Source organism: Sphaeramia orbicularis, chromosome 14, assembly GCF_902148855.1.
Source record: "Sphaeramia orbicularis chromosome 14, fSphaOr1.1, whole genome shotgun sequence".
NCBI lineage: Eukaryota > Metazoa > Chordata > Actinopteri > Kurtiformes > Apogonidae > Sphaeramia > Sphaeramia orbicularis.
In genome coordinates this window covers 43,218,141-43,231,898 of record NC_043970.1, presented here as the reverse complement: position 1 = coordinate 43,231,898, position 13,758 = coordinate 43,218,141, and the positions used below count along the sequence as shown (strand labels likewise).

General features: G+C 39.3%; 1 protein-coding gene across 2 annotated transcripts; it reads left to right on the top strand.

Moving 5' to 3' along the window:
- Positions 1–496: 496 nt before the first annotated feature.
- gusb (glucuronidase, beta) lies at positions 497–13,483 on the top strand. 2 transcript variants are annotated; one of them, XM_030154045.1, is made up of 12 exons: positions 497–763; positions 2,330–2,515; positions 4,267–4,448; positions 6,607–6,746; positions 7,234–7,424; positions 7,508–7,660; positions 7,771–7,949; positions 8,830–8,976; positions 9,595–9,679; positions 11,235–11,411; positions 11,493–11,628; positions 12,708–13,483. In XM_030154045.1, the coding sequence occupies exons 1-12, from the start codon at positions 539–541 to the stop codon at positions 12,857–12,859; spliced, it is 1,953 nt and encodes a 650-aa protein (XP_030009905.1). In that variant the 5' UTR covers positions 497–538; the 3' UTR covers positions 12,860–13,483. The 2 variants fall into 2 exon arrangements, with proteins under 2 accessions (XP_030009905.1, XP_030009904.1); XM_030154044.1 differs by having other exon boundaries at positions 498–763; positions 6,607–6,749; positions 7,237–7,424.
- Positions 13,484–13,758: the final 275 nt, after the last annotated feature.

Genomic DNA, 13,758 nt, shown 5'->3' with positions numbered 1-13,758 from the left:
ATAGACTTTTATTTTTTGTTTTCAGCCTGTTCACATAAACAGATTTATTTCTTTTGTTTGACTCCACCTTGTCTTTAAATACAGTTTCGATTTTTCGATTTCGATTTATTTATTTATTTTGAACATGCAAAGAAACAAAATTAAAAAAACCCAAAATAAAACATTTAAATGGACAGAATCTACCTTCAAGCACATACAAGTCTGAATTTTGCATGGTCGAAAAGGAGTAGGAAGAAGTATAAACTTATTTAATCCAACCCCCAGTGCTTTTACACCTTTATCACTAAGCTGATACAAGAATCAAACAATACAGTTTTCCTAATTTAGCACTGAACCACAGTTTTATAAACTCGTGGAAAAATGCGTTAAAAAGGCTAAATACGACATAAAGCTGCTGTAAACGGCAGTAGAGGTGGACATAAACGCACCTTTTAGCCCTGTCCGTGAACGCAGCTCGGTGTCCACGTGACCAGAAGACGTCACGTGATTGGCAGAGTTGAGCTCGCTCTGCGCGCGCACAGGTCGCTCGGGGTTCGGGATGGCGACTCTAGTTCTGCATGGTGTGTTCCGGGTCCAGGTTCGGGACCTGGTCCGGGTCCTGGTCTGGTTCTTGGTTCTGGACGCAGTCAGTCCGCTGTTCCCCCGGGAGTCCGGGTCCAGGGAACTGAAGGAGCTCAACGGGATCTGGACCTTCAGGGCAGACCGGTCCCCCAACAGGAACCAGGGCTTCGAGGACGGATGGTTCCGACGGAGGCTGGCGGAGGTGAGGGGGGCCCGGAAGAGGGGACCGGGGGACCCGGACCAGGGGACCAGGGTCGGGGTTTAGAGCCGACAGGTTTATTACACAGTAATAATTAACACTGGAATGTGTGTGTAAATAAACCGGATTAAAGGTTAAACAGGGACTGAGTCAAAAAACAAACAACCAGAGCAGAAAAAACAAATGAAAAACAACTAATAAACAAACAAACAACCAGAGCAGATTAAACAAATGAAAAACAACTAATAAACAAACAAATCAGAGCAGAGAAAAACAAATAAACAACTAACAAACAAAGCAGAGAAAAATAACTAGTAAACAAACAACCAGAGAGGAGAATACAAATGAAAAACAACTAATAAACAAACAACCAGAGCAGAAAAAACAAATGAAAAACAACTAATAAACAAACAAATCAGAGCAGAGAAAAACAAATAAACGACTAATAAACAAACAAACAAACAACCAAAGCAGAGGAAAAACAACTTGTAAACAAACAACCAGAGCAGAGAAAACAAATGAAAAACAACTAATAAACAAACAAACAACCAGAGCAGAGTAAACAAATGAAAAACGACTAATAAACAAACAAACAAATCAGAGCAGAGAAAAACAACTAATAAACAAAGAAACAAGCAGAGCATAGAAAACAAATTAAAAACAACTAATAAACAAACAGAGCAGAGAAGAAAAAAAACAACAACTAGTGAATGAACAACTGGTAAACAACAATCACTGAAGGGAAAACAACTAGTAAACAACCAACTGTAAACCCTGTTCATCTGGTTGAACATGAATAACTAGTTACACCAGTCACAGGTTTAGTCTGTGGTTAGGGTTTAGTTCAACTGTTTAATGGTTTATTCTGTTACTGCTGACTTCATCATGATTGAACTGATTAAAGGGTCAAATAGAGCTTTAAAAGCCCCACAGCACCCACCTCCATTTAGGATACTTATTATTATTATTATTATTATGATTATTACAATTATTAATGTTACTATTAATAATAATGTTATTATTGTTATTATTGTGATTATTATTGTTATTATAAAAACCTCCTGTCTTTAATAAAATGTTTTTCATTGGTTTTATTGATCCACTTGTTGGTTCTGCAGTTTGAGTTCACATTAGTTTGAATTCGTTTTTAATTAGTGCATAAATACTTTAATTTGGATTTTTGAAGAACTGACTAGTTTTACATGAGTTTTTATTTATTTTTTACATGTATGAAAATGTAAGTCTGTTTGGAAAATACACAGATTACGGATTTATTTATTTATTTATTTTTTACTAAAACATTACCTAAACTTCCAGACACTAAATAAAAGTCCTGTTTTCATTTTTATTTTAGACGTTTTCCAGTGATGTTGCTGCATTAGAACCCCAGTAAAGCTGAACTCGTCTGGTTCATTTATCCTCTTAATGAATCCCATCAGTCTGTTGATACTTTAGTGTAAATGGAGCTGATGATGGAGTCTGTTTGACCTTTGACCTTTAAATGAAACTCTGGTTTACCGACCTGAGACCTGCCCCTGAACACATCACATCTGATGTTTTGTGCCGTAGACCGGACCAGTCATCGAGATGCCGGTTCCTGCCAGTTACAACGACATTACCCAGGATTCCACGCTGAGGGACTTCATCGGCTGGGTGTGGTATGAGCGGGAGGTGCTGGTTCCAGCCCGATGGGTCCAAGACCAAGGCCTGAGGCTGGTTCTGAGGGTCGGGAGCGCCCACTATTACTCCATGGTGGTGGGTTGGACTTAAAGTATCTGTGATCAGGGACCGGTCCAGACCAGGCCAGTATGAACTGAACTGGGTTGGACCAGTACAAGAAGATAGGATATAGTTTATTGATCGGTCAGAGGGAACTTCAGATGTACAGTAGCACCAGAAAAGAGACATCAAATACAAGAGAAAGAAAATATAAAAATAAAATACAAATGAGTTTAAGTGACTGAATGACACAAAGAGGGAGAATAATAAGAGTAAATATAGATGTAATATATAATGAATATATCAGAAAAATTATTACAATCTAATAATAATTAACAGTGAAAAAAAGTCAAATTACATGATGAAAATGTTCACATCTACAAAGTTTCCTTAAATATCTGAATAACATGAACCTGACATTTATTCATATGAATCAGTGTAATTGAACTAATATTCAGTTTATCATTTTTATAAGTTCATTCTATACAGATCCAGTGGATCTACAAACACAAAACATTTAATAACAGACTGAATATTGGCCCAAATACACTGATTATATTAATACTACTGTGTTGACCCGTTTGGATCCACAGGTTCTAGACGTGGTCGTTTTTCTGCTGTTGTGTATTTGTACATGTTGTACCACATTTGTCCAACAGTCACCGCCAAAGTGTTCTGGACATAGAAACAGGATTATACGGATATTGGATCAAAAATGACTGATATCTGACAAAATATTGGTCTGATCAACTGTTACTGTTTTCACTAGTCTGTTCACTGAGCAAAAATAAAGAAGGATGACAAACTGGAACAGTCAGCTGTGCATGGACACACACACACAACTGGCTTTCATAATATGCATTTTTTTCAGATTTTTTGTTAAAGGATAGTTTTTAAATATAAACATTTTCATGTAATTTGACTTTTTTACACTAAAACAAAGCCAACAGTTCGTATTTGTCATTATTTATAGTTTATTTTGTTAATATTGTCCTGGTTCTGATCCACTTTAGATCATACTGGTCTGAATAGAACCTGAACTAAACTGATTTAAAGTTTATTGATCGTTAATTTGTTCAGTGACATTTTTCCTCCCATGGACCTGATTGGACTCTGTAGCGTCCCCGGTTTGGCCCCTGGACCGTATGTTTGACACCTGTGAGATGGATTCATTTGTTCTTTTTCTTCTGATTCAGTTTTTTTAAACAGTCGAGGCCTAAGATGGAAGATACATGTGATCCATCAGGTGTTCTGACGGGGCCACCCCAGTGCATTATGGGACAGTATGATTGGCTAAAGGACACACTAACAGAACCAGCTGCGTTTATTGGAGTCCAACAGGGTCCAACAGGGTTCAAAAGGGTTCAGCAGGGTCCAATAGGGTTCAACAGGGTTCATCAGGATTCAACAGGGTCCATCAGGGTTCAACATGGTTCATCAGGGTTCAACAGAGTCCATCAGGGCTCATCAGGATTCAGCAGGGTCCATCAGGGTTCAACAGGGTCCATCAGGGTTCAACAGATTCCATCGGGGTTCAACAGGGTCCATCGGGGTCCATCAGGGTTCAACAGGGTCCATCAGGGTTCAATAGGGTCCATCAGGGTTCATCAGGGTTCAACAGGGTCCATCAGGGTTGAACAGGGTCCATCAGGGTCCATCAGGGTTCATCAGGGCCCATCAGGGATCATCAGGGTCCATCAGGGTTCAGCAGGGTCCAGCAGGGTCCATCAGGGTTCATCCAGACCCCCGTGCGTCCACCCCTCACCTGTTTGGTGTCTTCGTTCCAGTGGGTCAACGGGGTGAAGGTGATGGAGCACGAAGGCGGCCATCTTCCCTTCGAGGCTGAGATTGGCACCGTTCTGAGGAAGGACCCAGGTTCCGGGTGCAGGATCACCATTGCCGTCAACAACACCCTGACCCTGCAGACGCTGCCCCCGGGGGTCATCATGCACTTCAACGACCCCACCAGGTAACTCCGCCCACTTCTCCGTCTGCTTTTCAGACGCCGGGTCTGTTGTGGAAAACTACTCCCATCATATGAACGGGTCATCAGATGGTTTTAGGAACATTTACACGTTTGAATTAGATGTACTGATTCAAACACGATGTCACTGAGGAAAACATGTACAAAAATAAACAAAAATAACAGAGGTTTACACCAGAGACAAACTGATGTTAGTTCAGGTTCAGACCAGGTTGGTCTAAAGTGGATCAGAACCAGGAAAATAACATAAGAGTAAGAATAAAATAATACAATAACCTCTAAATAATGAAGAAATACAAACTCTTCCCTGTGTTTTACACTGAAAAAAACTCAAATTACATGAAGAAAATGTTTCCATCGATAAACTATCCTTAAACAATGTGTGAAAAACATGAACAAACTGAAATTTATTAAGAAAAATCAGTGTAATTTTATCAATATTCAGCCTCAGTTTATCATTTATACATGCTCATTCTATTGTACAGATACAGTGGATCTACAAATATACAAAACATTTAATAACAGACTGAATATTGGAACTATTACACTGATTTATATGAAGACAGTTCAGGTTGGTCGGATTTGTTCAGTTTATTTACATAAAAAATAAAATTAAATTAAAAAAAATCCAAAAATTTTGCAAAACTGAACAGAAATTAAAAAAATACAGACAACAAATAAAACAAGAACAAAACCTGCACAAAAATGAAAAAAAAATTGGCAAACATCAATAAAATTATGTTAAAATTACACTTCTTTCTCTTAAAACACTTCTGTTTCATTTTTTGTTAAAGGATAGTTTGTAAATGTAAATATTTTCATGTAATTTTACTTTTTTACCTTAAAACAAAGAGAACAGGTTGAATTTGTCATTATTTATAGATTATTATTATTAACCTGAACTAAAAGGATTTTAACATCATTTATTGTTAAAATGTTCAGTGTCATTTTTGCATTTCACTTCTTCATCCCATTGGATCAGATTGGACCCTTTGGTGGCCTGGTTCTGGTCCACAGGCCGTATGTTTGACCCAGTTAGGTTTGGATTTGTAGTTTCATTCCTCTGGTTAAAACATATCGTGTGTCCAAAAAAAAATTACAACCAGACTTTCCGCATTGATAACTTTCAAACTAATTAATCAATCTAAATGCTATTCCAGGGTTTGAAACTAGAACTTGTTTCCTCCATCTTGTAGAAAACTCCATTTAATTTGGGTCAGTGGTCACAAATGTGGATGTGTGTAAAACATGTCATGGGTTGGTTTCTTCTCAGTTTGGTACTTGGATGCACTTGGCGTCCATATGATGGCCTCTTTGATGTCATTCATTATTCATTTCATTAGTTGAAAATGAAAAGAAACAAGCAGTCACTTTTTCAAATGAGATATTTTAGTGTGAGAACACAGTGAACACTTTCGTACTTGTATGGCGTCAACACAACAGACAACACATCTCCTTCCAAAACTCAGAGTGAAGGGCCTTCTGACATGTTTTACACAGATCCACATTAGTCTGTGAACACTGAAGGAAATCCAGTGGGGTTTTCTACAAGATGGAGGAAATAAGTTAGAGTTTCGTGCCTTGAAAATGTTGTAATTATTCAAATTATGTCCAAAAATAACAAAGCGAGACTCCTCGTTTAAAAAGACGTATCTCTTTTTCCTGCTGCGACTTGAAACACACACACGCATCTTACTTCCGTGAAAATTCCTAAGCCTTTTGGGTAATGCTAAGCCTCATGGGAAATGTAGTTATCTTAATCTTAGCATTTACTATTGCTTATTTTAACACAACTTTTAACATAAATCACAAATGCAATATATTGTATCTTTTTACTCAAAAATAAATTAACATGCAATTGCATATGCATCATAAAATTAGAATAAATCCAAACACAAATTACTTGTACTTTTATCTTTCCCAAATAAAGTCACAACAGAAAATGCATACAGATTGATTCACTATTTTTAAAGTTATCATTGCAGAAAGTCCGATTGTAATTTTTTTGGGACATAAGGTAGAAATAAATAAAAATGCACATAGAAAAAAAAAATGAACATAAAATAAGAAACAAGTGTCAGAAACAGTCCTCTGTATAAATAAACCCAGTGTTTTGACTGTTGGTTCCTCACCTGTTCTCCAGGTATCCTGAAGGTTACTTTGTGCAGAACATCTACTTCGACTTCTTCAACTACGCTGGGATCCATCGTCCGGTTCTTCTGTACACCACGCCCAGAGTGTACGTGGACGACATCACCGTGGTTACTGACTTCAGTGACAACATGGGTGAACGAAACACATTTACACGCAAACATTCACGAAAAACATGTTATATGTAAGATGGATTAAAAAACAGTCTGCTTTACATCTGAGTAAAGGAAGAAGGAAAAGGAACAAGAGTAGAAAAAAAAACAAACAGGCCAATGAAAACTAGAAGAAGGAAAGAAACATATTAATATGCGAACCTTTACCTTTAATTGATTAAAGGTAAAGGTTCAAATATTAACCCTTTAACCTCTGATTAAAGGTAAAGGTTCACATATTAACCCTTTAACCTCTGATTAAAGGTAAAGGTTCACATATTAACCCTTTAACCTCTGATTAAAGGTAAAGGTTCACATATTAACCCTTTAACCTCTGATTAAAGGTAAAGGTTCACATTTGACTAAATATTTTATAAATATTTCGTAGCAGTAGTTTCGTACCAAACCTGTCAGTTGGTTCAAACTCAACTGAACATGGTTTGATTGAATGTCTGCTGTTTCAACTTCAGGTTTCGTCAGTTACGTCGTCTCAGTGGGCGGGGCTTCCACGTCCACGGTCAAAGTGACGCTGATGGATAAAGATGGTCAGTGCGTGGCGTCGTCCACGGGGTTGACGGGCGTCCTTAAAGTGGTGGATGTGAACCTGTGGTGGCCGTACCTGATGCACCAGAACCCGGGTTACCTGTACTCCATGGAGGTGAAGCAGCACCACAATCACATGACTCTGGTCCCATTCAGCGGCGTTTACCTTCTGAGATCTGTGTTTGTTTCCTCATCTAGGTCCGAGTGACGGCGTCGGATGAGAAGTCAACGTACGAGGACGTTTACACTCTGCCTGTTGGAATCCGTACGGTCAACGTCACCAAGTCACGTTTCCTTATCAACAACAAACCATTTTTTTTCAACGGAGTCAATAAACATGAGGACGCAGACGTGAGTAGAACCACTAGAGGGCAGCAGACCTTCAGCAGGACTCAGTGGAACCTTCATACATGAACCCATATGACCCGGTTCAGTGACCCGGTCCTTTTGACCTGTTTCAGATCCGGGGTAAAGGTCTGGACTGGCCCCTGATGGTCAAAGACTTCAACCTGCTCAAGTGGTTGGGCGCCAACTCGTTCAGAACCAGCCACTACCCCTACGCCGAGGAGATCCTGCAGATGAGTGACCGCCACGGCATCGTGGTCATCGACGAGTGTCCGGGGGTCGGAATCAAAGACATGTAGGTACCGGTCTGGTCTGGTCCAGTTTGGAGGATGAGCACCGTCCACTGAACAAATAAATGTTAAATACACATTAAATATCTGATAAATACACCTTAAATACATATAAAATACATGTTAATTATAGGAATTATAGGTAAGTATAGGTTAAATACATAAATACATATTAAATAAATGTTAAATATGTGATAAATACACCTTAAGTACTTGTAAAATACATGTTATTTAGAGGTTAAGTGTAGGTTAAATACATGATAAATACACATTAAATAAATATTAAATATATGATAAATACATCTTAAATACATATAAAATACAAGTTAATAGTAGATTAAGTATAGGTTAAATACATGATAAATACATATTAAATACACGTTAAATATATGATAAATACACCTTAAGTACATATAAAATACAAGGTAATTATAGGTACATACAGGTAAATACATGATTAATACATATTAAACATTAAATGTGATAAATACACGTTAAATACATATTAAATACATAAATACGTGTAATTATAGGTTGAATACATGCTAAACACAGGTTAAATACATTTAAATACACATTAACAACATTAAATACTTAATAAACACACATTAAATACATGGTAAATACATATTAAATACATGTTAAATACACATTAAATTCATGTTAAATACATAATAAAATGCATGTTAATTATAGGTTAAACACATGTTAAATACAAGGTAAATACATATTAAATACAGGTTAAATACAGGTTACATATATGTTAAAAACGGTTGTGGTTAAAATATCAGAACTCATATTTTAGAGGTTTCTGAGAGCGTCGTGTCGTCCACTGTGTCTCTAATAATGTCATTTTTCCTCTTTGTGTCTCGTCCTCTGATGCAGTCGTAGTTTTGGAAACGCCTCCCTGTCCCATCACCTGTCCGTCATGGACGAGCTGGTGCGTCGGGACAAGAACCATCCCTCCGTGGTCATGTGGTCGGTGGCCAATGAGCCGGCGGCGGAGATGCCTCCAGCAGACTTCTACTTCAAGTGAGTTCAGACCCAGAGGATCTGGTCTCAGATGTAACATAATGGTTCACCAGCTGTATTTTATTTCAGACTGCAGTTTTTATGTTAGACGTGTTGAAAACATGTTCATGTGTCAGAGCCTATTCTTTTAGTCAGATGTTTGGAATGTAGTCAGAGGAGTCCAACTGTCACTAATGGACTAACGCACAGGTACGAGTACTTCAGCAGGTAGCAGTACTTCAGCAGGTACGAGTACTTCAGCAGGTATGAGTACTTCAGCAGGTATGAGTACTTCAGCTGGTATGAGTACTTCAAGTAGGAGTACTTTAGCAGGTATCAGTACTCCAGCTGGTATCAGTACTTCAGCAGGTATCAGTACTTCAGCAGGTACGAGTATTTCAGCAGGTATCAGTACTTCAGCAAGTAGGAGTACTTAAGTACTATCTGTTAATCCTCAAATTTCTAATCCTAAATGTGTGTGTGTGTCCGTTCTCTGTGTAAATGTATGTGTGTGTGTGTGTGTCCGTTCTCTGTGTAAATGTATGTGTGTGTGTGTGTCCGTTCTCTGTGTAAATGTATGTGTGCCTGTTCTCTGTGTAAATGTATGTGTTTGTGTGTCCATTCTCTGTGTTTCTGTAGGACTTTAATCAAACACACCAAAGACCTGGACCAAACCAGACCTGTGACCTTCATCACCGACAGTAACTACGCCAGAGACAAAGGGGTGAGTCTGGTTCTACTGGTTCTTAAAAGGTTCCGTCCATTGACCTGGAGGACACATGGAACATGTATGGAACACAAAAACCCAGCACTGGCTCACAAACAAACACTGTTGGAGAACAAAATGGTGCATCCCCTACAAGCTAGCAACACACCAAAGCAAGAACAAAGACCAACTCAGCTGGACCAATTTACCTAATCAGTGTGAGAGAGTGAGGCTATCACACACACACCTACACAGACACAATACAATCTAAATGTTTAGACGAGCCCCCATGCTATGACCTGGCTCAGAGGCCACAACAAAGAAGGGGAACACACCATAAATGAAGTTTAGCACAAGAATACTTTATTAAATCAAATTAAGCCAAATTAAACCAAATTGAACCAAATTAGGCCAAATTAGAAACAAGACAAACTAAAGTACATTACAGAGTGTAAATGAGCCATCAGTAATGTCAGTAGTGTAGGTGTGCATGGGTGAACATGTGCTGATGTGAGTGTTGAAAAGTGCAGAACAGAACAAAACATTAAAGCAACATAACCAACCCAAGAGCTGAAAAACCAAGGACCTGTGAGGGCAGAGAGAGAGAGTGTGAAAACTACAGGCAGACTACCTAAGGCAGTGGTTCTCAAATCCAGTCCTCGAGGGCTGGTATCCTGCATGTTTTTGATATTTCCCTCTTCCATCACACCCGGAAGCCATTACATCGTTATCAGGCTTCTGCAGAGCATGATGATGAGCTGATCATTAATTGAACCAGGTGTGATGGAAGAGGGAAATATCTAAAACATGCAGGATACTGATCCTTGAGGACCGGATTTGAGAACCACTGATTTAAGGGCAGGAACTCTGGGCGCCACAGGTGTTCCTGATCTCCCCATCAGGTGCCTGTTAGAAGACAAGAGCTGGAAGACATAGCTCCCCCAAGAGGACCACAGGGGCCGTAACAGTGGACAAAAAAAGGCACCAAACACATGACAGATCCAACATCCATCCAACATCCATCCATCCTCCTAGTAGAGATGGATCCTGTCCCCAGTTAAAGGAGCAGATGTTCCAGATTCTCATAGATTAACGTTTCCACCCTGACCTGTGTAGGTTCTTCTCAGACCTGTGTAGGTTGTTCTCTGACAGACTTTCTGCGTTGTTGAAATGCCGCAGATACTTGACACATTCCTGTGGGTCGACAACATGTTGACACTGTACTTACCTGAAGGTGCTCATTAGAGTTCAGCTGGTGTCGACCTACGACCTGTCGTTTGTTCAGTATTTGACTGATGTCCACCAGGTTTGGACGAAGAACTGAATCTGAAGGAGATGGACGAAGGTGACCATGGTTAGAGATGGAATGGTGCAAGTTCAGTACAGAAGGAAATATGTGTTAAATACACATTAAATACATGTTAAATACAGAATGAAATATAAGTAAAATACATGTTAAATACCTGTTAGAGTATGTGTTAAATACATGTTAAATACAGAATGAAATATAAGTAAAATACACGTTAAATACATGTCAGAGTACTTGTTAAATAAAAGTTGTTCTTACCTCCAGGCTCCATACGTGGATGTGATCTGTGTCAACAGTTACTTCTCGTGGTACCATGACCCCGGTCACCCTGAGGTCATCCCCATCCAACTCAACACCCAGTTTGAGAACTGGTATGGAAAGTACCAGAAGCCCATCATCCAGAGCGAGTACGGGGCGGATGCCGTGGCAGGACTTCACAGCGTAAGAGCGTCCGGTTTTACCCACCGTGTCCCTGAACTAACCATGGGGTCAGAGGTTAACGCTGTGTTTGCTGTGTGTCAGGATCCACCAGTCATGTTTACGGAGGAGTACCAGACCGCCGTCCTGAGGCGCTACCACGGCGTCTTCGACCAGAAGAGGAAGGAGTACGTGGTGGGAGAACTCATCTGGAACTTCGCAGACTTCATGACGGCTCAAGGTACATGTGGGTCTAAAGGGTTAACCCGGGTCAGCCCAGGGTTTACGCTCAGCGGGTCAGTCGCCATGGTAACGGAGCAGGTTCTGCCCTGGTTAAGCTCCGCCTGCTGACCCCTACAACCAATCAGCTCTCTAGAACAGGGCTGTCAAACTCATGTTAGTTCAAGTTCCACATTCAGACCCATATGATCTAAAGTGGATCAGAACCAGGACCAGAAGAACAGAATAAACTAGAAATAATGACAAATACAAACTGAATAATATTAACAACCATGAAAACCTGGGATTTATTCATAAAAGTCTGTTTAATTTAACCAGTATTCATCCTCAGTTTATCATTTCTACATGTTCATTCTAACGTACAGATACAGTGGATCTACAAACACACACAACATTTAATAACAGACTGAATAATGGAACTACTCCACTGGTTTATATTCAGGCAGTTCAGGTTGGTCCGATTTATTCAGATTATTCACATTATATGTTAAAGGATAGTTTATAAATGTAAACTCTTATGTAATTTTTACTTTTTTTTTTTTACACTAAAAACAAAGACAACAGTTTGTATTTGTCATTATTTATAGTTTATTCTATTCTTATTGTCCTGGTTCTGATCCACTTCAGATCATATGGGTCTGAGTGTGGAACCTAAACTAAACTGAAAACACATGAATTAAAACAGTAAAACATGGATCGAATCTGCTCCAGTTTGTGGGTTCAGTTTAGTTTTTATATAGTTTGTTAAATGTTCTGTTCTATAGAAGCTCATTAAGGCTGGACCTGAGGAGGTCATGACATTAAGTAGGATTTAATGAAGTATTTAGGACTTACCTGGTCCAATGTGGACTCTGTGGGTCTGATGTGGTCTGTGTGGGTCTGTTGTGGTTTCTGTGGGTCTGATGTGGTCTGTGTGGGTCTGTTGTGGTTTCTGTGGGTCTGATGTGGTCTGTGTGGGTCTGGTCTCTGTGGGTCTGATGTGGTCTGTGTGGGTCTGGTCTGTGAGGGTCTGATGTGGTCTGTGTGGGTCTGGTCTCTGTGGGTCTGATGTAGCCTGTGGTTGCCTTGTGGTGCGTTCAGGAATCACCCGGGTGGTGGGGAATAAGAAGGGGATCTTCACGCGGCAGCGCCAGCCCAAGGCGGCGGCGTTCACCCTGAGGGAGCGCTACTGGAGCCTGGCTAATCAGACGGGGATGCTGCCTCCGTGGACCAGGTACCCCTGCTCCCTGTGACCTGGGGTCCGACCTGGACCCCAGGAGGTTCTACTCTATGGACCAACGAGGACCAGATGAGGTGGATTTGGGATCTGGTCCAGTGCTGAGCTCATGCCTTTGATGGGGGTCATAAATTCAGGACTGATTAGTTTTGACCTTTGTCTTGTCTCAGCTGATGTGAAAACAGACATCACATCCAAGAACAGATGATGCCTTCAGGTGCTGTCGGGAAAATGAGCTTTTCCACTTGTGAATTCTAAGTTACCGGTGCGTTGTGTTCAAGTGCTTTTGTTTTCTTAGTGAAATGAAAAATGTCTGAAACAGTTTACGGACCTGATACTGTGTTTAGGACATGTTCATTCAACTAATGCAGCACTTTTTACTGTTTTTAGTCTTTTTTTTTTTTTGCAAATTAATTTAAAAAATGAATAAAAAAACTGACAAAAATAATACGAAACAGGAGCAAAATAGGCCGCAAACTGAATGAAACTGAAAAAAAACCCCAAAACATCGAGTTTGATAAACAACAGTAGATGGAAATATGTTTTTTTTAAATTATATATATTAAATACTAAATCAAATGAACAAAAAACAACAAAATAATAAGTAACATGAAAAAACAAGCAAAAAAATGACTGAAATGAAGTTTAAAAAAAAAAGCCAAAAAAATGCACAAAAACAGCCAACGTCATCAATAAAATGAACAAAATGAATAAAAAATGTACAAAAATAATAAGCAACATGAAAAAATAAGCAAAAAACCCAATTATGTAAATCATCATCTAACACCAGCAGAACATTAATAAAACCATCGTTTATCGTCGGCCATGAATCCATCATTCCTCTACGCCATGTTGAAAAGGTCAAAGGTCATTTTCATTTCCAGTATTAAATTTTTTCCAGTTCTCCAGTGGAAA